This window comes from Grampus griseus (genome assembly GCF_964374135.1).
Source record: "Grampus griseus genome assembly, chromosome: 11".
In the NCBI taxonomy this organism is placed as follows: domain Eukaryota; kingdom Metazoa; phylum Chordata; class Mammalia; order Artiodactyla; family Delphinidae; genus Grampus; species Grampus griseus.
Genome location: NC_139005.1, coordinates 88,632,464 through 88,660,375, shown reverse-complemented (window position 1 = coordinate 88,660,375; position 27,912 = coordinate 88,632,464). Strand labels below are relative to the sequence as shown.

Sequence of the window (27,912 nt, the reverse complement as noted above, 5' to 3'; positions counted from 1 at the left end):
TAGTACTATGCATTTTCTAGGATGGGGTTACAGGTTGAATTGTGTTTCCCTAAAATTCCTGTGTTGAAGTCCTAACCCCTAGTACCTCAGAATGTGACCTTTTTTGAACATAGGTATTTAGAGATAGGATATTTACAGAGGTAATCAAGTTAAAGTGAGGTCCTAATCCAGTATGACTGGTAAAAGGGATACAGAGACACGCATAGAGGAAAAACATTGTAATGAGAGATAGGGAGAAGGTGGCCATCTACAAACCAAGGAGAGAGGCCTGGAACAGAGCCTTCCTGCACAGCCCTCAGAAAGAACCAACCCTGCCCACACCTTGATTTTGGACTTCTAGCCTCCACAACTGTGAGAAGACAGTGTTCTGTGTTTAAGCCACCTAGTGGTGGTACTTTGTTATGGCAACCCTAGGAAACAGACGGTTATAACATCAAATCGCTATCCCCAGGGAGCATATAATCTGGTAGGACGGATATATTCCACAGGAATAGCAACATAGATTTGCTAAAGCTTGCTCAAACAAATAAGCCAACAAAAAGATGGACTTATAAGGATACAGAAGTGTCTAATAAAATACAAGTGCAGGATTGTAGCTGGCACAGAAACATCAAGAATACTCCCTATACTCTTGCCTCTGCCCCTCTCTTGGTGACCATGAAGTTTCTTCCATGCCCACCTCCTATCTCTCCCCACCGTCCCCTCCACTGGAGTTAGAGTTGCTTCTTCCACCTTCAAGGAGGTAGAAATTAGTAGCAATGCAACTTTGGACATGTCACTATGTCTCTCTGCACCTCAGCTTCCTCATCTTTCAAAAAGGGAGATAAAAAATGTTACTAATTTCCTATGTTTCAGGTGAGGTTTAAATGTGTATTTGGCACATATAAGTATCCAATAAATGTTATAAGTTATTGGCATCACTAGTATTTGATGAATCCTTATTGTTTTGCTTTCTCTTTCAGGCTGAATTCTCAGAGTTGAATCTAGCTGCCTATGTTACTGGGGGCTGTATGGTGGACATGCAGGTTGTGAGAAATGGGACCAAGGTTGTGAGGTAAGGTGGACTGAGGTACAGAAAACCTTCATTTGAGAGGTGTGTATGGGGTATCTCCCTTTGCCAACCCCTTTGTCTGTTGCCTGCAACCTAACTCCTCTACTACACGTGCTTTCATGTACGGAATGTCTGCTTCCAGAGAGTTTTAGGTATTATTGCATAGGAATGACTGGTGGCACAAACAATATGGGAAAGCAACTGAGTATGCTGGAATGGGCCCTGGGCTTGGAGAAAGAAGACTTGGGTTCCATTTCTGACTTTATGGCTCTATTCGGGGATATTATTTAGTCTCTCTTGCCCTGTGATTCTCATCTGCGACATGATGATAGTGAACATGGAAGTAGAAGGCATGTATGTGAGAATACCCTATTAATTCTAAAGTGCTCTACAAATGTTAAGAGTTTATTAGAATAGGCTGCATCCCGCTTCCAGCAGTAGAACAGAGTAAGTGTTCAGAGACTCCCCTCCCAGGACATCACACCTAAAAGTACTAGATATAATATTTCGCCCCCAAATCTGTTTATAATATAAACAGCTGAACTGGAGGGGAAGTGAGGGAATTCTTCAGAAGATCAGAAATGTCAAAAAAGTATAAATCTGCAGGAGAGGTAAATAGGGTATTAAAATATTTCTATCTAGTTAAGTACCCAAAGAATGGTACAGACTAGGTCCTGTGAGGGTTTAGGTGGGGAAGAAATAGAATTCAGATTTGGGGAAGTAGAGACAACAAGAAGAAATTTGAGGAAAAGGTGGCATTTGTTCTGAGCCTTTTCAGATGGTAGAATATGGGCATTCTATGTGTTTAAAGAATAGGAAACAGTCTTTGTATAAACCAACAAGCAAAAAAAAGGAGTATGTTTGGGAAATTATGATAATTTTACTAAATCAGCCATCATTTACTGAGTACCTGCCATTTGCCAATGAAAACATTACATGGCTTCCTATTTCCAGTAATGGTAGACCAACTGTAGGTTATCTGAAAACAACTTAAAAACTGGTTTTAAATAACGATAATCTTCAAATCCATCAAAGAGTTGACATGACAGTAAGGACTTACTAGGAAGAGAATGATAGGAAATGGAAACCAGAGAGATAAATGAGTACAGAAGCTTCATTTTTCCTGAGAGTACTGCTGAGTCTAGCAAACTTGAAAATTGGTTTTGATAGCCTAGCAGGGGCAAGGGAGAAAGAAAGAAATACCCAGGTTTTCTCAAGGTATAATGGTAGACCCTACCCAAAATAAGCTGAGACCTCAAAGGACTACATCTCAAGGTGAATGTGAACTATAGGTAGATGAGCCCTCACAAGTCACTGAAGCTTGAATTGCACTTTGATTGGCCTTCCAGGGAAGCTCAAGCATTAAATTTAGTTTATGGTAATCCCAGACATGCCAGAAGTCAAAGCAGATCCTGTGTAGTGGAAGGCACTTTCATACTAGGCTTCGAATAATTATTCAGATAACTTTTTGTATAATAGCTAGCACATAGTCAACAATAACCAGGCATATACATTATGAATGAAAAGAAACAGGAAATATAGATAAGCAGAAAGATACCCTCAAAAACACACATTCTTAAAAGAAAAAAGTCATACATATTAAGTTGAAAAAAGTCAGGTTGGAAGATATCTGCAAGGAATAGGAAACTATAAAGAATGACACAACCAGTTTTATTAAAACCAAACAGAACTTCTAGAAATGAAAACTACAATAACCAAAATTATTGGAAGTGTTGTGTTTAATGGCATATTAGACACCATTGAAAAGGCGGTTAATGAAATGAAAGGTAGAGCAGAAGAAATTATCCCAAATGAAGCACAAAGAGAAAAAAGACTGGAAATGCAGAAGAGATGGTTAGATCTCCTGAGAAGGTCTAACATTCATTTAGCCAGAGTTTCATAAAGGGAGGGAAAAGAGAATGGAGCAGAGGCAGTAAAATAAGAAATGATAGCTGAGAATCTTTCAGGAAGATACCAAACTACCAACACTAGAAGCTCAACAAATTTAAAGCAGGATTACTAAAAAGAATTCTATACCAAAACACAATAGTTTAAATGCAGAAAGATAAAGAAAAATAAAAAGTAGCCAAGGGAAAAAGGCAGATTACTTGATTGGAGTAACAGACTGACACTTGGCTCTCAGGCAGCAGAGGTGGAAAGATATCTTCAGTGTGCTGAAAGAAAATAATCGTCATCCTCAGGGAAATGTATTTTATGAAAGAAGGCAAAATAAAAACATTTATAAAGATAAGACCTCACTAAGGGAAATTGTAAAGTATGTACTTTAGGCAAAAAGGAAATGACCTCAGAATAACGTAGAGCAGCAAGAATACATGAAGAGCAAAGAAGGTGGAAATGCTAATAAACATTGTCTTCAAAAAACAATTAATAATCATAATAATGACATCTTATGGATTTTTAAAATATATGAAGGATTCAAATAAACCATAGTAAGTGAGTATAGAGGCTGGGGCTAAATATAATTAAGATGTTCTGAGGCCCTTGTATTGTCAGGGTGGAAAGTTATGTATTGATTAATAATAGGCTTTGAAAAGTTAAAGATGAAAATTAAAGAATTAAAGAATAAGTAAAGGTAATCTCTGTGATAATTACTTAAAAAATAGAAACAGAATGTAGTACTTAAAAACGATGAGAGGGGCTTCCCTGGTGGCGCAGTGGTTAGGAATCCACCTGCTAATGCAGAGGATGCGGGTTCGAGCCCTGGTCCAGGAAGATCCCACGTGCCGCGGAGCAACTAAGCCCGGGCGCCGCAACTACTGAGCCTGTGCCACAACTACCGAAGCCCGTGCGCCTAGAGCCCGTGCTCCGCAAGAAGAGAAGCCACCGCAACGAGAAGCCCGCGCCCTGCAACAAAGAGTAGCCCCCGCTCACTGCAACTAGAGAAAGCCCGCATGCAGCAACAGAGACCCAAAGCAGCCATAAATAAACAAACAAATAAATATTTAAAATAAATAAATAAAAAACAATGAGAGAGAAAAATAGAAATAATAAAAGAAAACAAGAAAGGAGAGAAAAACCAACGTAGAACAGTTGTTATAAATAACACAAAATAAGATGATAGGTTTAGACCCATATATATCAACAGGCTGGTATTCTGAATGGTGTGTACAGCAGTACGGGTTATTAAAATATTGAAATTTTTCTATACAAATTGATAAATAGCCTCTGACCTGAGCCCACTGAATGCCTTCAGCCACCCTTATTTACCCCATGGTTAGGCATGGCCATTGAACTACTCTTTTGTCCCCCAGTTCACCACACTCCTGTCCCCCATCCCATATCCTTGTTTCTCCTGTGGTCAGAGGATGCCCAAATGTTGCAGGGGAGATACACCCTTGGAAGCAGTAGTGGAACCCCAGAGAGCAAACGCCTGGTTGCCTTTGTCCCTTCAAGGCTGTTTGCCTGTGAGTCCCCTAGAGTTGCCATCTCATGGTCACTTGTGAGAACTGCAACTTTCTCAAAGTACCCTACAAGTTGCTAAATATTTTTATCACCAGTATATATGAGTAATTATATTAAATGTAAATGAACTAAATACTCAATTTATAGAGCATCTACAGCAAGATTGTCAGAGTAGTTTTTTTGTTGTTGTTGTTGCTGTTTTTGGCTGTGCTGCTTGTGAGATCTTAGTTCCCCGACCAGGGATTGAACCTGGCCCATGGCAGTGAAAGCCTGGAATCCTAACCACTAGGCCACTGGGAACTCCCCCAGAGTAGATTTCTTTAAAATACAGCTATATTCCATTCAAGAGATTCATCTAAAACATAAGACTGTAGAATGTTTGAAAGTTAAAAGATGGAAATAAATATATATATTAAATAAATATATAAGTTAAATATTAAATAAGTTATAAATAAATATATATATATACATACATACTTATACATACCATGTAACAACTGGGCAAAAGAAAGCTAGCCAATATAGTTGTATTAATATCGGGGGAAAAATAGACTTCCAGGTGAAAAGCATTACCAGGGAAAAGGAAGTAACCCATTAGGATAAAGGAGTCATTGACCAAGAAGAGATAATAATTTTAAATTTATAGGGCTCAAAAAAAGTGCCTCAAAATGTACTTCAAAAATTGGCAAAACTGCAAGGAGAAATTAACAAGTCTTCCATCATGGGAGATTTTGAGAATGGTGCTACATATATACATTTATTTACTTCTCACAGCAGCCTCATTATGCATATAAAAACTATAAAAAATGTAAAATTCAATATTTAGGAATCTGTGTATGTTCATATTTGAGATTATTTGTCTTATGTCTTGTTTCCCTATCTGGGAAAGGGACTGGATCATCTTCTTTGTAATGTGTAGAAATGAGAGCATCTATTCCATTAATCCCCAAATTTGGCTGCAGATTAGAATTACCTGGGAAATGTTTTAAAATCCTGATAGCCAGGCAATAGGAAAAACCAATTACACTAGGCTCTCTGAGGGTAGAACTTAGGTATTGGTAGCTTTAAAACTCCGCAGGTGGGGGCTTCCCTGGTGGCGCAGTGGTTGAGAGTCTGCCCGCTGATGCAGCGGACACGGGTTCGTGCCCCGGTCCGGGAAGATCCCATATGCCGCGGAGCGGCTGGGCCCGTTGAGCCATGGCCGCTGAGCCTGCGCGTCCGGAGCCTGTGCTCCGCAACGGGAGAGGCCACAACAGTGAGAGGCCCGCGTACCGCAAACAAAAAACAAAAACAAACCAAAAAAAACTCCCCAGGTGATTCCAGTGGGCAGCCTGATGGAGTATCTCCCCAGATTGCTTGCACATTGGCCCTGAACTGGGGCTGGGTCATCTGTAAAGCTGAGTATCCTGGGGGTGTGCTGCCTGAAGAAGATCACCTTGCAGAAATGGATATCTCAAGCCTCATTCTAGACCTGCCATCTTCTTCCAAAATTTATTAAAATGTTCACAAAAATAAATTTACAAAACTGTTCCAGGTGATTCTTTTTCTTTTTTTCAATTTTTTTTTTTTTTTTTTTTGGCTGTACGCAGGCCTCTCACCGTTGTGGCCTCTCCCGTTGCGGAGCACAGGCTCTGGACGCGCAGGCTCAGCGGCCATGGCTCACGGGCCCAGCCGCTCCGCGGCATGTGGGATCTTCCCGGACCGGGGCACGAACCCGTGTCCCTTGCATCGGCAGACGGACTCTCAACCACTGCGCCACCAGGGAAGCCCTAGGTGATTCTTAATCAGCTAGTCTCCCAGCACTTAAGAATGGCAGGCTTGGAAGGTAGTTGTAATGGTTTGAATTGTGTCTCCCCAGAAAAGATGTGTTAAAGTCCTAAGACTAGTACCCCAGAATGTGATCTTTGGAAGTAGGATCATTGCAAATGTAATAAGTTAAGGCCATACTGGAGTAAGATGGGCCCTTAATCCAATGTGATTGGTATCCTTATAAGAAGAGGGAAGCTTGGACACAGAGACACAAGGAAAAACTATGTGATGATGGAAGCAGAAATTAGAGTGATACAAGACAAGGAATGCCAAGAATTGCCATCCATCAGCAGAAGCTAGGAGACAGGCATAGAACGAATTTTCCCTCAGCCCTCAGAAGAAACCAACTCTGCTGACACCTTGATTTCAGACTTTGAGCCTCTAGAACTGTGAAAGAATAAATTTCTGTTGTTTTAAGCCATGCAGTTTGTGGTACTTTGTTAAGGAAGCCCTAGAAAACTGATACAGTAGTGCTTCTCAAATTTTAACGTGCATACAAACCCCCTAGAGATCTTGTTAAAATGCATTCCCATCCATTAGGTCTTCAGGTAGGACCTGAGATTCTGAGTTTCCTACAAGTTCCCAGATGAAGCCAATGCTGTCAGTCCTGTGACCTTGATTTGAGCACAAAGGCTTCCAGATGATGTTGATGCTTCTGGTGGAAGACCATAAGCATCAGTAGCCAGGGCTGTGAGAACAGTGCCAGTATAGCCAAAGCTCTGGGTTCTAGGATCCATGGAACTGTTAAGATTTATTTTGTCCATGCCCAGGATGGTGCTTACAATCTCAGCCCAGCAGCTTATTTCAGCGAGCCACAGGTTACAAGGTGCCAGACCTGCAAGAATGTGCACACAAACCAGGTAGCCCCAGCCTGACTCACACTGCATCCTGCAGGTGAGGAGTCACTAGAATCTTCCTCCGGCATGTAGTGCCATACCAAGCCCTAACTGTGGTCTCCCAAAGCAGGAATGTCGAGCAGTGCTCTTGCCTTGCAGTGTATTCTTTCAAAGAGACTTAGGTGTTGCATTGAAAATGCCCTTAAGCACTTCCAAGTCTACAATAGGAGCAAAGCTGAGATCATCTAAAGTCTTGCTCGTGGGGAGCACCTTTGGGGAAGATGACCAAGATGGGTGGTAGAGCAGATCACTGCTGGTTTTCTCCAGCATCTGTTCCTCCTGCTTTGGGGAATGGCACCTAGATTTTCCATTGGGGCGACCCTTCCCCAGCTTGCAGTCTGTGTGGTGTCTAGAGCTGACAGCAATAACCAGCCCTAGAATCAGAATGTCACACTGGGGGAAAAAAAAGCCTGGGACCCAAGCCAGGCCAATGAGAATTCATGTGAGACTTTTGCTGGAACTCTTGGGTGAGAGACACATGTGTTCTGCTGGGGCTGCTGAGCTGGTGGGATGAACTCCTGGAGCTGCTGGTGGCCATGGCTCTTTCTCTTAGAGGGAAGGATCTGCTGAGAATGAATCCAAGGCAAAGGAAAACACAGCCAAGATAGAGAAGGAGAGTCAATGACCTGCTGATGTTATTCAAGGCCCTGGATCCAGACTCATCTCCAAGCTGGAGCCAAAAAAATCCTTTTTGATAAAGCCAGCTTGAATTGCACACACAGAATTCATGAATTTTTATTTATTTAGCAAACGCTTTATAGCATCTCCTACGTGCTAGGCAGTGTCCCAAGCACTTAACATGTATTGACTCATTTCATCCTTTCAACAACCCTATTAAATGTGTACTGTTATCCACATTTCTAGATGAGAAGATTGAAGCACCAATAAGTTGAGTAATGGAATCAAGGTCTCCAGCCAGTAAGGGTCAAAACTAGGATTCAAGCCTAGGTAGTTGTCTCCAGAGCCTTTGTGTCACCACTTACTGGACTGCCTTTTTAACAAGGGGGAGATTGTTTCATAGTTAGAGCTGCTTAAAGAGGCAGTAAGTTCCTCATTATGAGTAGTATGAAAAAATACAATTAGACAGTAGACAAATACTGAGGGGATCCAAGAATCTGAATTTAGACAGTGAGAACTTAGTGAAATAAGAGAGCACTCATGGGGCTTCCCTGGTGGCACAGTGGTTAAGAGTCCGCCTGCCAATGCAGGGGACACGGGTTCATGCCCCGGTCTGGGAAGATCCTACATGCCGCGAAGCGGCTAGGCCCGTGAGCCATGGCCACTGAGGCTGCGCGTCCGGAGCCTGTGCTCCACAACGGGAGAGGCCACAAGTGAGAGGCCCGCATACCGCAAAAAAAAAAAAAAAAAAAAAGGCACTCATTAGTAAAATGAAAACATATGAGAGTATAAAACTGATAAAGGTAATTAGTTAGATTAAGAAGACTCTAATACTGTATTGGTGGTGTGTAAATCACTTTTAACTTTAGTAAAAAGGTTAAAAGACCAGAAGTATGAAAAATAACAATAGCTACAATGATTAGTTAATCAATATGCAATATAAAAAGATGTAAATTGCGGCATCAAAAACATAAAATATAGGGAGGGGCAAGTAAAAGAGTAGTTTTTGTATGTGATTAAAGTTAAGTTGTTATCAGCTTAAAATAGACTGTACTATAAAATTTTTTATGTAAGCCTCATGGTACCCATAAAGCAAAAACCTATAGGAGATACACAAAACAGAAGAAAGGATTCAAAGCAAACCCCTACAGAAAAGCATCAAATCATGAAGGAACCCAGCAAGAGAGGAAGAAAGGACAAAGGAACTACAAACCAGCCAGAAAACAGTTAACAAAATGGCAATAGTACTTTAAATAACTATTTTAAATGTAAATGGATTAAATTTTTCAATTAAAAGACATAGAGTGGCTGAACGAATTGAAAGAAAAAAAGACCCAACAATATGCTGCTTAAAAGAGATTCACTTTAGCTTTAAATACACTCATAGGCTGAAAGTGAAGGGGTAGAAAAAGATATTCCATGCAAACAGAAACCAAACAGAGCAGGGGTAGCCATACTTATTTCAGACAAAATAGACTTTAAGTAAAAAACTGTAATAAGAGACAAAGAAGGATAGAAATTTTGTTATTCTCTTACTCACATTACCCTTGTCCACTCCTTGGCATCTGGTCCTGTTGAGCCCACCCCAGGCCAGCATGAGTGGACTCTGGGTCTGTGCTGGAAGCAGCAGGAAGTAGAGATTTCTCCCAGGTGCTGAGTGTGACTCAGGCTCATCTGGGGTACAAGATGTGTGTGTTGCTCTTCCTTAGAAATCTGTTGCTCAGACCTGAGATTCTACCTCTCTCTGAACCTCAGCTTCTTCATCTGTAAAAGGTAATTGTATTATTTTACATAGTTTTTGTAAGGATTAAATGACATATGTGAAAAGTTTGTTTATTCATTCCACAGATGTTTATTAAGGGCCTACTGTGTTCCAGGTTCCATTCCAGATATTAAGGATTGTATCAGACAGGGGCTAGGCAGAAAACAGAAGTCATCCCCAAATGGTTTAAATAAAGAGATTTTAATAAAGGAATCACGGAGGGGTGTGTGGGGCTCAGGGAACATGAGGCATCCAATAACAACAGCAAGAGGCCATTGTCATCATTAGGGGTGAAGGGACAAGGAAAGGAAGTAGAATTAATAGACTCAGTCCAGAAGGTTTGACCTGGACTTGGGCAGGAGAGCCAAGCAGTTGAAGCAATAGTTGTAGAAGAACTTAGCTACCTCCAAAGCCCTGCACTGAAGCAGGGTGGGCGCTAGGAAGAAGCACCACCACCCTCCTTTCCCCCTGCCCTCCAGTCTCCTGCTGGGACCTCACTTTGGCCCAGTGAGCAAGAGAGCCCGATCGGTACTGTCCTCAGAGTTCAGCCTCCTGGGGCTCAGAGCAGGGCGGAGAAGAATGGGGTGGGGGCAGGAGGGCCCCGGTAAACAAAACAGTCCACATCTCTGCTCAAGGCCAGATTCTACTAGTGCTTTGTATATGGCAAAGTATTACACATGAGTTGGTTAAATCATGGGTAATTGTAGTAATTAAACTGATAGTACCCCTTACTCTGGTTTCTGTCAAACACCCAAACTAAGTGTGGTCTGCCAGCCGGCTCGAGGTGCTCAAGAGCAACTCAGACAATCCAGGTTCTCAGTAAAGTTGTGTAATTCTATTTAGAGAGCAGAGCAGGGGCCATTCCAGGACATGTTAAGATTCATGCATTGTGGATGGCTGTTGCCATTCTGGGCCCAAATTCAAGCCTGGCTTCAGAATGGAGCAATAAAAAAGGGCAGCCGTGTCCATACAGCCAGATGGGATTCAAAATACAGGACAGGAGAAACCAAGAATGAAAAACACCCACGGAGGCAGATGTTAATGAGGTCCCAGCCTAATTACACAAGCCCTGCTCTCAGTGTCCAGCATTAGGCAACACTAAATTATAGGCACCCATTCAAACCACAGTGGCTGATAATGTGTCTCCGCTCATTAGAAGGTCAGACCTCAGAGAGGGTTGAAGAGAAGGAGCCAGAAAGCTTAAGTAACACAAGACCTTGAGGAAAGGCATTGAATACTCTCAAAAACTACCCTTGGTACCCACCCCAGGATTACTGTTTCCAGGGGGGATATTTGGGGCAAGATGGAGATGTGTGGGCCTGTCCCAGAGGAGGAGTTATTTTACAAAATCTTAGATGTCCAGAGTTAGAAGAGTCCCTTAGAGTTTTCTGTGTGTCCTCATTTTACAGGTGGGCACATTGTGCCCCAGGTGGCAGGGAGGAAGATGACTTGTCCAAATCCTCCTGGCATGTTAGCTTTTGTGTCAGGATCAGCTCTCAATCCTGAACCTCTATCCTGAGAACTCTCAAACATCCCATCAAAGAATATTATAAAATCATGTTTATTTCACACATAATTGCTCAAAGTCTTCTGACCTTCCTGAACTTGGAATTTCAAATTCCAGATATTCATTCATTCAACAAATATTTATTGAGCAAATTCAGAGTGCCAGGCACCCACCAGCAAATCACAGAGAGCTCAGTTTCTACTCTCCCTTCGCAGCACCTGTGTCTGCTTGGAAAGGTGCTTCCTTTCATTCTCCTAAGTGGTTACACACACACTGAGCTTTTCCTACTTTCCTTTCTTTCATTCATTAAAGATGTGCCAGACATAGAGGATACAGTAGTGAACAAAATAGACAATACCCTTTGTGGAGCTGACATTTAAGCTACAGATACTGACAACAAATAAGAAAACAAATATGCAGTCTAATGGCAGGTCGTGAGAAAAGGTTGAAGCAAAAGATGAGATAGAGAGTGACTGGTATTCGAGGTGGGGTGATCAGGGAAGGCTTCTCTGAGGAGGTGACTTGAGTAGAAACCTAAATAATGTGAGCAGAGTGAGCACTGTGGACTTGGGAGAGGAGCTTCCCCCTCTCTCTCTTGACTTTGAGTGGATGTGCACACAGGTAAGGGGCAGCTTTGGGGCCAGAAGAGGCAAAGAAGGAATGCAGAGACCTCCCTTGACCTGGTGCACTCATGTCCCCTTCTCTACCTTCTTCCCTAAAGTTGAATTTGGCACCCCCTCCTCTGTGCCAAAAAGCATCTAGGACTTGCCGGGTAGGAGGGGTGGCTTCATGGCTGAAAGCCCACCTGCAGGGCCAGAGCAGACCACCTGGGGTGGGTCTCAGCTTTCCCTTCTGCAAGCTAGGAGGCCCTGGATTAGTCTTTCCACCTTCCTAGCTCTTGGTTTCCCCATTTGTAAAGTGGGAAGAAGTAACTTACCCGTGCTTCTGAGAATGATACGTATGAAGTAGGTAAGCGTGTCTGGGGACAGTCCTTGCACCTGCTCTTCCTTTCTCTTGAAACACTCCGCAGATGTTACCATGTCGCACCCTTTCAAATGTCTGATCAAATGCCACCTCCTCGGAGAGACCTTGCCAGACCATACTGTCCCCACACTCGAGCCCCAACTATACATTATCTTCCTTCAGGCAGTCATCACTGCCTGAAGCTATAGATAGGTAAATAGATGGATGATAGATGATTCATTGATCGATTGATCGATAGCTGCTAGATTAGGTACATAAATAAAATATATTAACGTAATATTATTATAATGTATAATATAAAATAATATATACAGATGATATGCTTTATGTAATTAGATAATACATTAATATAACAATATTAATGTTATAATCAATGTATATTATATTAATTATATTATATTTTGATTATATAATGTAATTATTATATTACAGATATAGATAAGATGTGCTATTTATATAATTTATTTTATTGTATTATTTTCTAGAAGAGAAGACCATGTAGGCAGGGACTTTGTTTTGCTCCCCCATATTCCCAGCCCCTAGAACAGGGCCTGTCATGTATCAGTTTCCCAATAATTATTTGTTCAATGAATGAAGGAATGAACCAACACAACCAGTGGCTCTGTGTTCTTGTTCTTACTGCTCTCCCTGCATTGTGATGGATTCAGGAGAACACTAATCATTATTTACTTCTCATGTCTCCCACTGGACTGGACCTTCCTAGAGGATCAGGTTAAGGACTGTTTTTCCAAGTTGTACCCCAAGCGCCTGGCTCAGTGCCGAAATCTTTGCTGAAGGCATTCAGGACTGGCCGACTCTTCAAATGAATAAGAATCCCACAACTTTGCAAAGTAAAAAGCTCACAACTGAGAGGACCCTAGCCAGCTTGCACCAGGCGTGGACTTGCTGACCAGCACACCGCCCACCGCCGTCTCTCCCTGGGAGGGGACGGGGTCTGGGAGGCCAGGGACAATGAGGCATTGAGGGTCCCAGCAGAGCAGCCTTGGTGGGGGAAGGCCCGATCTATCTCTTTGCCCAAGGCCTTTGCCCTCAGCACTGCAGGAGAAAGCAGAATCCCTGGGGACTTGCAGAGGTGGGGCGTGGGAACGGGAAGAAAGCAGCACAAGAAAGAGACAGTGAGAGCCTGTAAAGAAATGCCAGGCTCCGCTCCCCATGCGCCTCCGGCCAACAAGCCAGCAGCAGATCTGCCAGCTCCCCCAGGAGTGGGAGCAGAGCACTGACAGAGAAAAGCAGTGTGGCTCCTGCTTCCCAGGATCATAGAAATTGGGGATGGGAGAGACCTCAGAGGCCACCGGAGAGCTCCTGCCCGCCCCACACGCACCTTCCTTCCCACATGCTGCGGCTACTCCCAGGAATGGCTCCCGCACTGGGTCCCACTCTGCCATCCCGGGGCACCTGCTCCCAACCTGACGTGATCCACTGTGGGAGAAATTGCCCGATGATTACTTCACCCTTTTGACTTTGGCGTCCTGTTTCTCATTCAGAAGCCATCACCTTTTACTAACAGGCTACCGGGTACCTGGGGACTTCTCAGTGGCAAGTAATTTGATCCCCTTTTTGAAAGAAGTGAAGGAACATCTTCTGAGAAGGGTAATGCCTGGTCCAAGGTCACACAGAGAATGAGTAGGGGAGTGGGGTTCAAACTCCCATGACTTCATGTCACACTTCCCTTCTACCTGGTCGGCACAGCTTGATGCTAGAAACAACACTAGCATTAGTGCTAGGTGATCCTGGGTTCGAATCTTGACTCCCCACTTACTATTTGTGTGACTGCACAAGTAACCTCATTCCCTGATTCCCATGTTCTTCAATTGTAAAATGGAAGTGTTGCCTACTTTAGGGCCGAAAGAGGAAGTCTGCTAATGCCTGAAACATAGTGGCTGCTCTCGAAATGTTCAGCCTGCCCCTTCCTCGCCCTCCCACCCCACGACTCCTTCTGCACACTCTTTCTTTCCTGGCCCCTGAGTGAGTCTGGTGGACGGGGGAGGGGAAGGAGAAGACTGTCTAGGCCCCCTTCCTCACCCCAGGCAACATGGAGGAGTGATCCATTTACAGTTTGCTCAATGTTTTCAGACTCTGTCTCTTCATTTAAGCATGTCCATCTGCTTCCGAAGGGCTGATTGACCCACCGGTTCAGTGACTTTCAACCTTTCCCACGAAGGCGAATAATTTAAGACACCCCCTCTCCCCCCCACCGGGCCTATTTATTAAAATACAGGTGCTTAGGCCCCATTACCAGAAAGTCTGGTTCCTGGATGGGGCCCAGGAATCTGCATGTTGTCAAACTCTACCTACAAGATTTCAAGACCAGGAGTCCAAGGACTTTGCTTTAAAATCCATTGCACAACTAGCCTACGAAGAAGAGCCACAGGCAGACAACTAAAACACAGAATGGAATGATACATTATTTGATCTTATTCTGTGTAGTTTTAAAGTAAATGTGGAAATATTAGCAACAGTCATATACAAAAATAAATTGAACTTGCTTGAAGAAGTTACAGGTTCAAAGTCTAGCTCTACTAGTTACTGACTACGGGGCTTTAGAACAGTGTTTCCTTTCTGAGTGTGTTTCCTCATTTGTACATGAGGATGGCAATTCTAACTTCACAGGACAGTGGATAGAATCAAAAGAGGTAATAGGTATGAGCATACTTGATAAATTATGAAGTAGTGTATAAACGTTAGATGTTATATTAAGACGAACAGTTTTCTCTGATATGTCTTCATTTTGCTAATAAAGAGTATTTCTGTGCTGTTAAGCCTATTTCCAGGCATTCTGGAATATATCCCTTTACCTTCTGTAGTGTTTGTCCTGATGGCAGTGAAGTTTCTTAAAAGGAAGTCAACCCTCGGACAGTCAACCCTTCATTGAATGAGATAGCCTCAGAGATGGAACTGGAGCCATCCTCTCTAGGTGATACAGGGACTCCAGACCCCTGAGTTCCTCCCGATGATGATGATGATGATGTGTGTGTGTAAAACTTTTTCTCATATCAGCATTTTTTTGATTCTCCACTCCCATTCCTACCGTAGACCAAAATCACCTTTCTCCTTCACCTGGATTTCTGCAGTACCCTTCTCACTGGCCTCCTTGCCTCTGCCTCAGTTATCAATTGTTGTGTAACGAACCACCCCAAAACCTCATGGCTTAAAACCTCAATCATTTTATTTGCTTGCAGTCTGTGGGTCAGGAGTCTGGAGGGCTGGAACAGGCAGTTCTGCTGCTGCATGCCTTGTGGCTTGGCTGGGCTGGAAGGTCCTGTCACCTTCATGTCCATGTCTCTGGTGCCTTGGTGCTCCTCCATGTGGTCTCTCTTTCTCCACGTGGCTGTTGCACTTTCTCCCAGCAGTGTGGTCTCAGGATAGTGAGACTTCTCATACAGCAGCTGGTATTCAAGAGGACAAGTTACAAGAGGGATAGAAGGTGTAAATATCTTAAAGGCCAGAGTTAGGAGTTTCACAGCGTCACTTCTGCCACATGCTAGTGGTCAGAGACAAGCACAGGGGAAAACTAGATTTAAGGAGATCCCACTTGTTAATGAAAGGAGCAGCAAAGAATTCAAAGACACGTTAGTCCACCATGGCCCATTTCAATCCATTCTCTATACACAGCAGCCAGAGTGATTCTTCTGAAATTAAATCAGATGCCAAGCCCATGTTTAAAACCTGCCAAGGCGGACTTCCCTACTGACGCAGTGGTTAAGAATCCGCCTGCCAATTCAGGGGACACGGGTTCAAGCCCTGGTCCGGGAAGGTCCCACATGCCACGGAGCAACTAAGCCCATGCGCCACAACTATTGAGCCTGTGCTCCAGAGCCCATGAGTCGCAACTACTGAGCCCACATGCCATAACTATTGAAGCCCGCACCTAGAGCCCATGCTACGCAACAAGAGAAGCCACTGCAATGAGAAGCCTGCGCACTGCAACGAAGAGTAGCCCCCCCGCTCACCACAACTAGAGAAAGCCCACGCACAGCAACGAAGACCCAACACAGCCAAAAATAAATTGATTAATTTAAAAAAACCCAAAAAACCTGCCAAGGGCTTCCCATCCCTCCTAGAGTGGAATTCACCGTCCTGACTGTGCTCGGTAGGCACCCTGTGGTCTAGACTTCCTCTGTCTCTCCAGCTTCGTCCCCATCAGCCACACCAGTCCTCCTATTCTGTGCCGTTCTTTAAACAGGTCAAGTGTATTCTCCCCTCCTCAGGGCCTTTGCGCTTGCTATTCTCTCAGCGTGGGAAACTTTTCTCCCAGATATGAACACAGCTCACCCCTTGTGACATTTTGGCCTTACTCAGGTGCTACCACTTCCTTCTCTGACCATCCTATCCGAAATAACCTCCCACATGGCTCTCTAAGCCCTCACCCTGCTTTACTTTTTAATTAACAGCAGTCATCACTGCTGCTATGTTTGTTTGTGTTCGTTGCCTATCTCCAGCACTAGAACATAAGCTCTTTGAGGGCAGGGAACTTGTCTGTTTTGCCAGTCACTACATCCCTAGTGTCTCGAATGGTGACTGGCATCATTTTGGTTGAACAAGTGACTAATTCTTATATCCTGCCTTTTGATTTATTTTCTGCATTTGTACCTATCTCCCCACCCCAGACTGGGAGGTCCTTGAGGGCAGAGGTCATGTTGTTTTCATCACTGCAACAAGCTGGCATCTAGTGTGGTACTTGATAACTGTGGGTTGGGTGCCAGGTTTGAGCCCCACCCCTGTTTAAAGCCCCAAGCTTGCTCTTTTAGAAGTTCCTGTTGTCCTTCTTTGTTCTGAAACATATATTGACTAAAAATGGTATGGCCTGTTACTATCCCCATATTACAGAAACAGAAACTGAGTCACAGAGTAGCTAAATAACTTGCCTAAGTAAGTGGAGCAGCCAGGGTTTAAACCCAGGAAGGCTCATTCAAAACCCATGGCCTTAAGGGCTCTACCATACTTCTTCCCACCGTGATTGGGTCCTTGGTCACAGCTCGTCTCTTGTGCCATTTCACGATGGTTCTGTGCTTACAAAACCTATTTCCTCAGTGAACTCAGGTTTGTATCCTTTGATTTTCTTTTAAACCAGCTCTGTCACTTATACGGGGCAAGTTGATGGTCCTTTCTGTGTTTCAGTTTCACCAGATACAAAGTAGAGATAATAATAGTTCCTAACCTGAGGTACAGTTGAAAGAATGAAAGGAACTAATTCACAAAAGGCACTTACGATAGGACCTGCCATGTAGTTAGCAGTCAGTGAGTTTTAGCTGTTATATTATGATTTATTTCCCCCAAAGCACAAAACACAGCTTTAGCCCTTGGCCATACACTCTGCTAAATCCTTTTGCCCCTGCCAATAGACACTGAGACTTTTTACCTGCTACAAAACACCATCGCAGGATGCCCACTATCCCCCCACAAAAAGCTCTGGATCCTGACATCGTTTGCCATTCTTCCCAGCATCATGCTCATTCTTTCACGTTCTGCCAGAGTGAACTGAACACCTGCCTTGTGCCAGGCTTTCTGTGAGGCACTTCCTATACCCTGTGTCACTTTATATTCTTGTTCCCGTATCACAGATGGAGAAACTGAAGCTCTCAGAGCTTATGTAACTTGTCCCAAAGGAACCCAGCACAACAATAGAAAAACCTAACTAGTCTTCTGCATTCTCCCCTGCTCGCCTCCAATCTATTCTCTATACCACAGCCAGGCTGTTTTTCTCTCTTTTTTTTAAATTAATAGACTTTATATTTTTAGAGAGGTTTTAGGTTCACAGCAAAATTGAGAGGAAAGTACACAGAGTTCCCATGTGCCCCCTGTCCTCTGACACACACGGCCTCCCCCATTATCCACATCTCCCACCAGAGTGGTACCTGTATCCCAACTGACGAAGCCACACGGAAACATCGTTATCACCCAAAGTCCATAGTTTATGCTAGACTTCATTCTTGGTGTCATACATTCTGTGGGTTTTGGCAAATATATAATGACACGTATCCACCATTATATTATCGTACGGGACAGTTTCACTGCCCTAATAATCCCCTGTGCTCTGTTTATTCATTCCTCCCTCCTCCATAACCCCTGGTGACCACTAACCTTTTTACTGTTTCTATAGTTTTGCCTTTTCTAGAATGTCATAAAGTTGGAATCACACAGTATGTACTCTTTTAAAGTGAGCTTTTTAAAACACTAATTTGATTGTGTCGTTTCATCAGTTAGAACCGTTCAATACGTTCTTTATACTGTTAGACCAAAATCTTTACTGTGGCTTGTGTGGTCTGGCCCCACCCACCCTGCCAGCCTCCTTTTGCTGTCTCTGCATCAGCCACATCAACTCTTGATCAGTTCTTCAACCCTCACCTATTCTTTCCCGTCATAGGTTTCACATATTCTGTTCCATCTGCCTGGGAAGTTCTTTCCTCCCTATTTTACCTAGAAAACTCCTGCTTGTCCTTCAGATCTCAGCTCAAGTGTCACTCAGGGAAACCACTTAACCCTCCCCCATGATATTTACTGTGCCTGGTACTCAGTGGGCTTGGAGTCCGTCTTCATTGAATCAGTGAAGGCACTATGTATATAGCTGTTTAAGCACTTACTGTGTCTTAGGTACTGTGCTGGATACTTTACATTTATTATTTCTAATTCTTACATCCTCCTTGCATGATCAGTACATAAGCTATATTTTATAGGTGGGAAATTGAGGCTCAGAGAAGTTCAGTATCTTACCCAAAGTCCCACAGCTCATGAGGGGTGGAGTTGGCATTTGTATACAGCTCTGTCTGAATTTAAAGCTGTGTTCTTACAGCTATACCACACCCCCTGATTTTTTTTTAATGCTGGAGCCTGTGTTTGGGCCTCTGTTGGTGGCAGGGTACTGGGGCTTGCTGGGTGGGTGGGTGGCTACTCATTTCCAGGGGTCAGTAGTCAAGGCAAAGGTTGGTGCCATTTAATAATTTGCAGCAGCTGCTCTGCAGTTGGACGATCACAGCATTTGTTCACCATATGATGGTTTGGCTCCCATTCAGCTCCCCAGAGAGAGCCATACAGCCATCTTTTATTGCCACCCTCCGTGCTGAGAGAAAGAAGCACAAAGAGATAAAGTGACTGTGTGGCTTGCACTTGCTTTGGGCAATCATGCAGAGCTTCCTGACCTCACAGCCTCCATGCTCCTTCCCCTCATCCCAGGCTCCCACAGGTATCAAGGCAAGGCTGAGACCAGTCTTTGTCTTACTCATGCAGCCACATCCATTCTCTCCCTGAGCTTCTCCACACCAAATGCTGAGGCAGGAGAAGAGTAAGGGTCGTTGTGTAAGGTTGTACAGCTTGTGGACTGCTCAGAGTCATGTATGGTGCCCTCCAGGTGGGGGCTAAAAGTCAGCCAGGTCTCTGCTCACCTGTGCTCTAGCTTGGGGCTGCTTCTGCCCTTTTTCTAGTAGAGACCATCAGTTAGCCCTGGGCTCTGGAGACCACAAACACCTTCTCTCTGCTTGGAATTTGCATTCGCTAGGATGTCCAGACTCTAGACCCTGCTGACCCCAGAACTCCTGCAAGCATAAATCACTATAGTCATTGTTAACTACCCTTCCATCTAGGCTTGGAACTCCTTAAGCAAATTACTAGGACCAAGACCCTGCCCTCTAGGGTCAAGAACAAAGCAGTTCTGGCTGAGTGTTAAGACCACTTATGCACAGTTGAGCATACTTGGATTCAGGTCTTCCTTCCATCACCTACTAACTGTGTGACCTAGGGGCACTCACTTCACCTCTCTGAGCCTCAATTCCCTCATCTGTGAAACCGAGTGGTGCTTATAAAAATTAAATATAATAATTTATTCAGTCATGAGAGAAGTGGCTAACATCGGTTGCTTACTATGTGCCTGCCACTGTTCTAGGCACTTTTATGGAGATTAATTGCTTTAATCCTGGGAACAATCTATTTTCCATATGAAGACTCTGAGGCACAGAAAGATTAACTAACTTGCCCACCGTCACACAGCTGCTAAATTGGTGAAGCTGGAATTTGAATCAGGGCTCTGAATCAGGGCTCGCTACTGACTCTCAAAGTAAAGCATGTAGAACTCAGTTCCAGCCCTGGCACAAAGAAAGTGCTCAACAAATAAAAGGCATTACTGTTATCAGCAGAAGCAGCTGCAGCTACCAGGATCAGAAGCTGCCAGCACATGAGATTTTATAGATCATATACTATGTCATGTGGTTCTCAAACCCTTTCCACAGAGGTACCTCCTCGTGTCTTTCAGATTGTTAGCAGGGCTTAGTGGGCAAGATTCCAGCTCCCCCTTTTCCCACTCCTGCCACCTTTACCCAGAGAACCAGTTCCACTTTCATCTATTTATATAGTAAAATTCCAAGTAAAATTTTGTTTGAGAAAGAATTCTGCTGCCAAGCAAGAGTTTTAAAATGTGGCCCAGACTAATCCATTTATCTTTAAATAAATGTGCCACAGAAAGAGCAAGTACCTTGCTCAGAGACACACAGCGAATGAGTTGGAGACTGTGCCAGGGCAGAGCTATTTCCTGATTCCCAGAGCAGTGGCTTTTTGCTCAGCCTCGTTCAAGGTCTTGTTTTTTCCCCTCAAGAGGCAACCGGGAGAATATATTTTGTTCACATTTCCCAGACCCCCTCATTCCATTGCGCTTTCTCCTGGTCTCCAAGCACACTGCCTATGTCTGCATCTGACCTGGCTGCACCCCTTCATGCAAATGCTGACAGGTGCCCCCAATCCCAGGCAGACCGACCCCAGCACCACCCTGCTTCACAAAGGCAAGTCGGGGAGGCTGGCCTCGCACTGCTGGCTCCATCTCTCACTGTGCTGGTCAGACCTGAACTCAGAGAGGAGGGAGAGCTGACCGGTTCGCAGTGTTAATGGGGTACATTTGAGAAATGCTAAACCAACAGTGCTTGGAAATTCAGGCCAGCAGCCAAGTATAGAGCCAGCCAAGTTTCAGCTGGGGTGGGAGGGGGTGGTTACTTTGAGGCCGATTTAGTGTCTTTTAAATACTGGATGAAGACATTGTTTATTCAAGACTTTGGGAGCACAAAGATAAAACATGCATAATGGATTTGGGGTCTTTCAGCAGACAGCTCTCCTGAACTGTCTCCATCATCATAATAAAGAATTGGGGCCATCCACTGAGGCCTGTTGTGTTCTGGGGAGCTTTGTATGGCACTTCTCCCTTCAGTGAACTGTATGGCACAGGTTAGGAAGCTGAGGTTCAGAGAGGTGAAGAAACGGGCTCAGAGGCACAGAGCTGATGGAGGAGAAGGAACCAGAATTTAACCAGGGTTCTCCAACTCCCAAATCCTCATTCTTTTGATTTATACCAAGTCTTAAGGCTTAGGACCCTGACCTCTAGGGTCAAGGGCAAAGCAGTTTAGTCTGGGTGTTGAGACTAACCCTTGGATTTATTTATTTATTTTTTAAATTTAAATATTAATTTATTTATTTTAAAAATATTTTTATTGGCGTATAATTGCTTTACAATGTTGTGTTAGTTTCTGCTTTATAACAAAGTGAGTCAGCTATATGTATACATATATCTCTATATTCTCTCCCTCTTGCGTCTCCCTCCCACCCTCCCTATCCCACCCCTCTAGGTGGTCACAAAGCACCTAGCTGATCTCCCTGTGCTATGCGGCTGCTTCCCTTTTACATTTGGTAGTTTATATATATGGTAGTTTATATATGTTTATATATGTCAGTGCTACTCTCTAACTTCGTCCCAGCTTACCCTTCCCCATCCCCGTGTCCTCAAGTCCATTCTCTACGTTTGCATCCTGTCCTGCCCCTAGGTTCATCAGAACCATTTTTTTTTTAGATTCCATATATATGTGTTAGTATATGGTATTTGTTTTTCTCTTTCTGACTTACTTCACGCTGTATGACAGACTCTAGGTCCATCCACCTCACTACAAGTACCTCAATTTCGTTTCTTTTTATGGCTGAGGAATATTCCATTGTATATATGTGCCACATCTTTATCTATTCATCTGTTGGTGGACACGTAGATTGCTTCCATGTCCTGGCTATTGTAAATAGAGCTGCAGTGAACATTGTGGTACATGTCTTTTTGGAATTATGGTTTTCTCAAGGTATATGCCCAGTAGTGGGATTGCTGGCTCATATGGTAGTTCTATTTTTAGTTTTTTAAGGAGCCTCCTTACTGTTCTCCATAGTGGTTGTATTAATTTACATTCCCACCAACAGTGCAAGAGGGTTCCCTTTTCTCCACACCCTCTCCAGCATTTATTATTTGTAGATTTTTTGATGGTGGTCATTCTGACCGGTGTAAGGTGATACCTCATTGTGGTTTTGATTTGCATTTCTCTAATGATTAGTGATGTTGAGCACCCTTTCATGTGTTTGTTGGCAATCTGTATATCTTCTTTGGAGAAATGTCTGTTTAGGTCTTCCACCCATTTTTGGATTGTGTTGTTCTTTTTTTGATATTAAGCTGCATGAGCTGCTTGTATATTTTGGAGATTAATCCTTTGTCAGTTGCTTCATTTGCGAATATTTTCTCCCATTCTGAGGCTTGTCTTTTCGTCTTATTTATGGTTTCCTTTGCTGTGCAAAAGTTTCATTAGGTCCCATCTGCTTATTTTTGTTTTTATTTATATTTCTCTAGGAGGTGGGTCAAAAAGGATCTTGCTGTGATTTATGTCATAGAGTGTTCTGCCTATGTTTTCCTCTAAGAGTTTTATAGCGTCTGGCCTTACATTTAGATCTTTAATCCATTTTGAGTTTATTTTTGTGTATGGTGTTAGGAAGTGTTCCAATTTCACTCTTTTACATGTAGCTGTCCAGTTTTCCCAGCACCACTTATTGAAGAGGCTGTCTTTCCTCCATTGTATATTCTTGCCTCCTTTATCAAAAATAAGGTGACCATAGGGGTGTGGGTTTATCTCTGAGCTTTCTATCCTGTTCCATTGATCTATATTTCTGTTTCTGTGCCAGTACCATACTGTCTTGATTACTATAGCTTTGTAGTATAGTCTGAAGTCAGGGAGCCTGATTCCTCCAGCTCCATTTTTCTTTCTCAAGATTGCTTTGGCTATTTGGGGTCTTGTGTGTTTCCATACAAATTGTGAAATTTTTTGTTCTAGTTCTGTGAAAAATGCCATTGGTAGTTTGATAGGGATTGCATTGAATCTGTAGATTGCTTTGACTAGTACAGTCATTTTCAGAATATTGATTCTTCCAATCCAAGAACATGGTATATCTCTCCATCTGTTTGTATCGTCTTTAATTTCTTTCATCAGTGTCTTATAGTTTTATGCATACAGGTCTTTTGTCTCCTTAAGTAGGTTTATTCCTAGGTATTTTATTTTTGTTGCAATGGTAAATGGGAGTGTTTCCTTAATTTCTCTTTCAGATTTTTCATCATTAGTGTATAGGAATGCAAGAAATTTCTGTGCATTAATTTTGTATCCTGCGACTCTACCAGATTCATTGATTACTTCTAGTAGTTTTCTGGTAGCATCTTTAGGATTTTCTATGTATAGCATCATGTCATCTGCAAACAGTGACAGTTTTACTTCTTCTTCTCCAATTTGGATTCCTTTTATTTCTTTTTCTTCTCTGATTGCTGTGGCTAAACTTCCAAAATTAGGTTGAATAATAGTGGTGAGAGTGGACAACCTACTCTTGTTCCTGATCTTAGAGGAAATGCGTTCAGTTTTTCACCATTGAGAATGATGTTGGCTGTGGGGTTGTCATATATGGCCTTTATTATGTTGAGGTAGGTTCCCTGTATGCCTACATTCTGGAGAGTTTTTAACATAAATGGGTGTTGAATTTTGTCAAGCTTTTTTTGTGAAGCTTTTTCTTCATCTATTGAGATGATCATATGCGTTTTATCCTTCAATTTGTTAGTATGGAGTAATACACTGATTTGCATATATTGAAGAATCCTTGCATTCCTGGGATAAACCCCACTTGATCATGGTGTATGATCCTTTTAAGGTGCTGTTGGATTCTGTTTGCTAGTATTTTGTTGAGGATTTTTGCATCTATGTTCATCAGTAATATTGGCCTATAGTTTTCTTTTTTTGTGACATCTTTGCTTTTGGTATCAGGGTGATGGTGGCCTCATAGAATGAGTTTGTGAGTGTTCCTCCCTCTGCTATATTTTTGAAGAGTTTGATAAGGATAGGTATTAGCTCATCTCTAAATGTTTGATAGAATTCACCTGTTAAGCCATCTGGTCCTGGGCGGTTTTTTTTGGAAGATTTTTAATCACAGTTTCAATTTCAGTGCTTGTGATTGGTCTGTTCATATTTTCTATTTCTTCCTGGTTCAGTCTTGGAAGGTTGTGCTTTCCTAAAAATTTGTCCACTTCTTCCAGGTTGTCCATTTTATTGGTATATAGTTGCCTGCAGTAATCTCTCATATCCTTTGTATTTTTGCAGTGTCAGTTGTTACTTCTCCTTTTTCATTTCTAATTCTGTTTATTTGAATCTTTTTCACTTCTAATTCTGTTGATTTGAGTCTTCTCCCTTTTTTTCTTCATGAGTCTGGCTAATGGTTTATCAATTTTGTTTATCTTCTCAAAGAACCAGCTTTTAGTTTTATTGATCTTTGCCATTGTTTCCTTCTTTTCGTTTTCATTTATTTCTGGTCTGATCTTTGGGAATCCTCATAAGGTTAACAGCTGATCTTTCAGCAGAAGCTCTGCAAGCCAGAAGGGAGTGGCAGGACATATTTAAAGTGATGAAAGGGAAAAACCTACAATCAAGATTACTCTACCCAGCAAGGATCTCATTCAGATTCCACAGAGAAATTAAAACCTTTACAGACAAGCAAAAATTAAGAGAATTCAGCACCACCAAACCAGCTTTACAACAAATGCTAAAGGAACTTCTCTAAGCATGAAACACAAGAGAAGGAGAAGACCTACAAAAACAAACCCAAAACAATTAAGAAAAGGGTAATAGGAACATACATATTGATAATTACCTTAAATGTAAATGGATTAAATGCTCCACCCAAAAGACATAGACTGGCTGAATGGATACAAAAACAAGACCTGGTATATATGCTGTCTACAAGAGACCCACTTCAGACCTAGGGACACATACAGACTGAAAGTGAGGAGATGGACAAAGATATTTCATGCAAATGGAAATCAAAAGAAAGCTGGAGCAGCAATTCTCATACCAGACAAAATAGACTTTAAAATAGAGACTATCATAGGAGACAAGGAAGGACAATACATAATGATCAAGGGATCAATCCAAGAAGAAGATATAAGAATTATAATTGTTTATGCATCCAGCATAGGAGCACCTTGATAAATAAGGCAAATGCTAACAGCCATAAAAGGGGAAATCGACAGTAACACAATAATAATAGGGGACTTTAACACCCCACTTTCACCAATGGACAGATCATCCAGGCAGAAAATAAGGAAACGCAAGCTTTAAATGACACATTAGATAAGATGGACTTAATTGATATTTATAGAACCGTCCATCCAAAAATAACAGAATTCACTTTCTTCTCAAGTGCTTGTGGAACATTCTCCAGGATAGATCATATCTTGGGTCACAAATTAAGCCTCAGTAAATTTAAGAAAGTTGAAATCATATGAAGTATCTTTTCTGACCACAAAGCTATGAGACTAGATACCAATTACAGAAAAAAAACTGTAAAAAATACAAACACATGGAGGCTAAACAAAATGCTATTAAATAACCAAGAGATCACTGAAGAAATCAAAGAGGAAATGAGAAAATACCTAGAAACAAATGACAATGAAAACACAACAACCCAAAAGCTATGAGATGCAGCAAAAGCAGTTCTAAGTGGGAAGTTTATAGCAATACAATCCTACCTCAAGAAACAAGAAAAATCTCAACCAACCTAGCCTTACACCTAAAGCAAGTAGAGAAAGAAGAACAAAAATCCCCCAAAGTTAGCAGAAGGGAAGAAATCATAACCCTTGGATTTTGATGGAGACCATTGAGATACTCTAACCTGGGATGGGCAGCATACTAGGAACAAAGATAATTAAGACATCCTGAAAACACTGTAAACCTCCAAATTAATTTAGGCTGTTAGGGTAAGTTATCATGGCAAGGAGACCCCAAAACTCTTGTAATGGGTGCCACAGAAAGACTGGACATTCCCCGGTAGTGTCCACCTAATTGTTTCTCTGGGCTTGACTGGCCTTACCGCAATATGATATACTCATACTGTTCACTCAGTGAACATTAATGGAGCACCTTCCCTGGGCCAGGCAGGAGGTATTGGCACCCATGGGGGTACAGAGTGTACATAGCCATGCAGAGCTGAAAAGTTACTGTTTTCAGAGACACACCTGGCTTCGTATCCCATCTCTGTTTCCTTCTGACTGTGGGCATAACTTCACATGCTGATCACGGGGTATTCCACAGTGGTTAAAGGCAAGGGCCAACATGCTTTTTCTGTAAAGGGCCATGTAGCAAATACTTTCAGCTTTGCAGCCCATATGGTCTCAGTCCCCACTACTCAGCTCTGTGGTTGCGGCATGAAAGTGGACGTTCACAATACATAAATGAATGAGTGTAAGCGTGTGCCGATAAAACCTTATTTACAAAACTAGGTGGTAGGCTGGATTTGGCCATATCTGGCCTATGGGTTGTAGTTTGCTAACTTCTTGTTAAGGATATGGCTTCTGGAATGTGGCTACCTGGGTTCAAATCCTGGCTCTGCCCTTTGCTGGCTGTGTTGACCTTGGACAAATTACAAAACGTCTCTGTGCTTTAGTTTCACCATTTGCAAAATGGGGATGGTAATGATCCTTCCCTTCCTTATAGGGAGATTGTGAGGAATAAAATAATATTTGTAAGGCACTTAAAAAACAGTGTCTGGCATGTTGTCAGCCTGAATCATCATTAGCTACCTATAGGGAGAGTAGTAGATGTGAAAGAGCAGTGATATTAATACCTGCCCTTTGGGACTTTGGATTGTAAGGACCAGATGATATCATTTTTATGAGCTCCATTAGGGCATCGATTTTTTAGTGTTTTGTTCTTTCTTTATCCCCCCTAATAAAACTTACTTCCAAAAACAGGTGGCCAGCCATGGGCCACACCTTACCAATTTAGTTTTTTTTAATACTGCCTTAAAATATTATTTATCTTGATTACTGAATTTGGGGGCACCCCTCCTTCAAATTTTGTGCCCAAGGTGAGAGCTTCACTCACCTCATCCTAGTCCCAGGCTGGCCAGAGCTTAGAGCAGTTCTGGTGCATAGTAGACTTTTAGTTAACGTGTGCTGAATAAATGAAGTGCCTGGACACAGGGTCTGGCACCAAGTGGCTCTTCAAATAAACAGAAGCTCCCATAGTGTTTGTGTGTCACAAGGGTTCAGACCTCAAGTTTGGGAGTCAGACCACTGGAGTCCATATTTGAGCCCAACCACTTACTGTGTGACTTTTAAAAGTTTCTTAGCCTCTCTGTGCCTCAGTTCTCTTATATGTAATGTGAAGCTAATGATAGTACTTACCTTATAAGGATGCTGTGAGGATTTTAAATGAGTTGATCTGTCTAAAGTGTTTAGAAGAATATGGGACACTTGATGAGCACTCAATAGATACTAACCTCTTTATTATTTTTCTCCTGGGGTTAAGAGTCACTGATGGGCAAAATGGCAGAAATGAGTAGCGCATCTAATGAAGAACTAGCTAGAACCGTTTCAGGAAAGTGGAATTTTCTATTCCTAAACCTTAGTGAGCATCAGAACTGTCTGACAAGCTTATCTAACATGTAGATTCCTGTTTCCCAGGATTTGGATTCATTATGTTTGTGGCCCCCAAATCCCCTTTTCCAACATGCCAGGTGAGTGTGATGCAGG

The 27,912-nt window shown here is 42.6% G+C and overlaps 1 protein-coding gene across 1 annotated transcript in view; it reads left to right on the top strand.

The window, feature by feature from the left end:
• SYN3 (synapsin III) overlaps nucleotides 1-27,912 on the top strand; it is a gene marked incomplete at its 3' end in the record, with an annotated part of 453,972 nt that overhangs the window by 96,606 nt on the left and 329,454 nt on the right. The window contains exon 4 of the mRNA XM_082667036.1: nucleotides 963-1,054. Within this exon, the coding sequence (XP_082523162.1) occupies nucleotides 963-1,054 (92 nt within the window). The remainder of the gene's footprint in view (nucleotides 1-962; nucleotides 1,055-27,912) is intronic.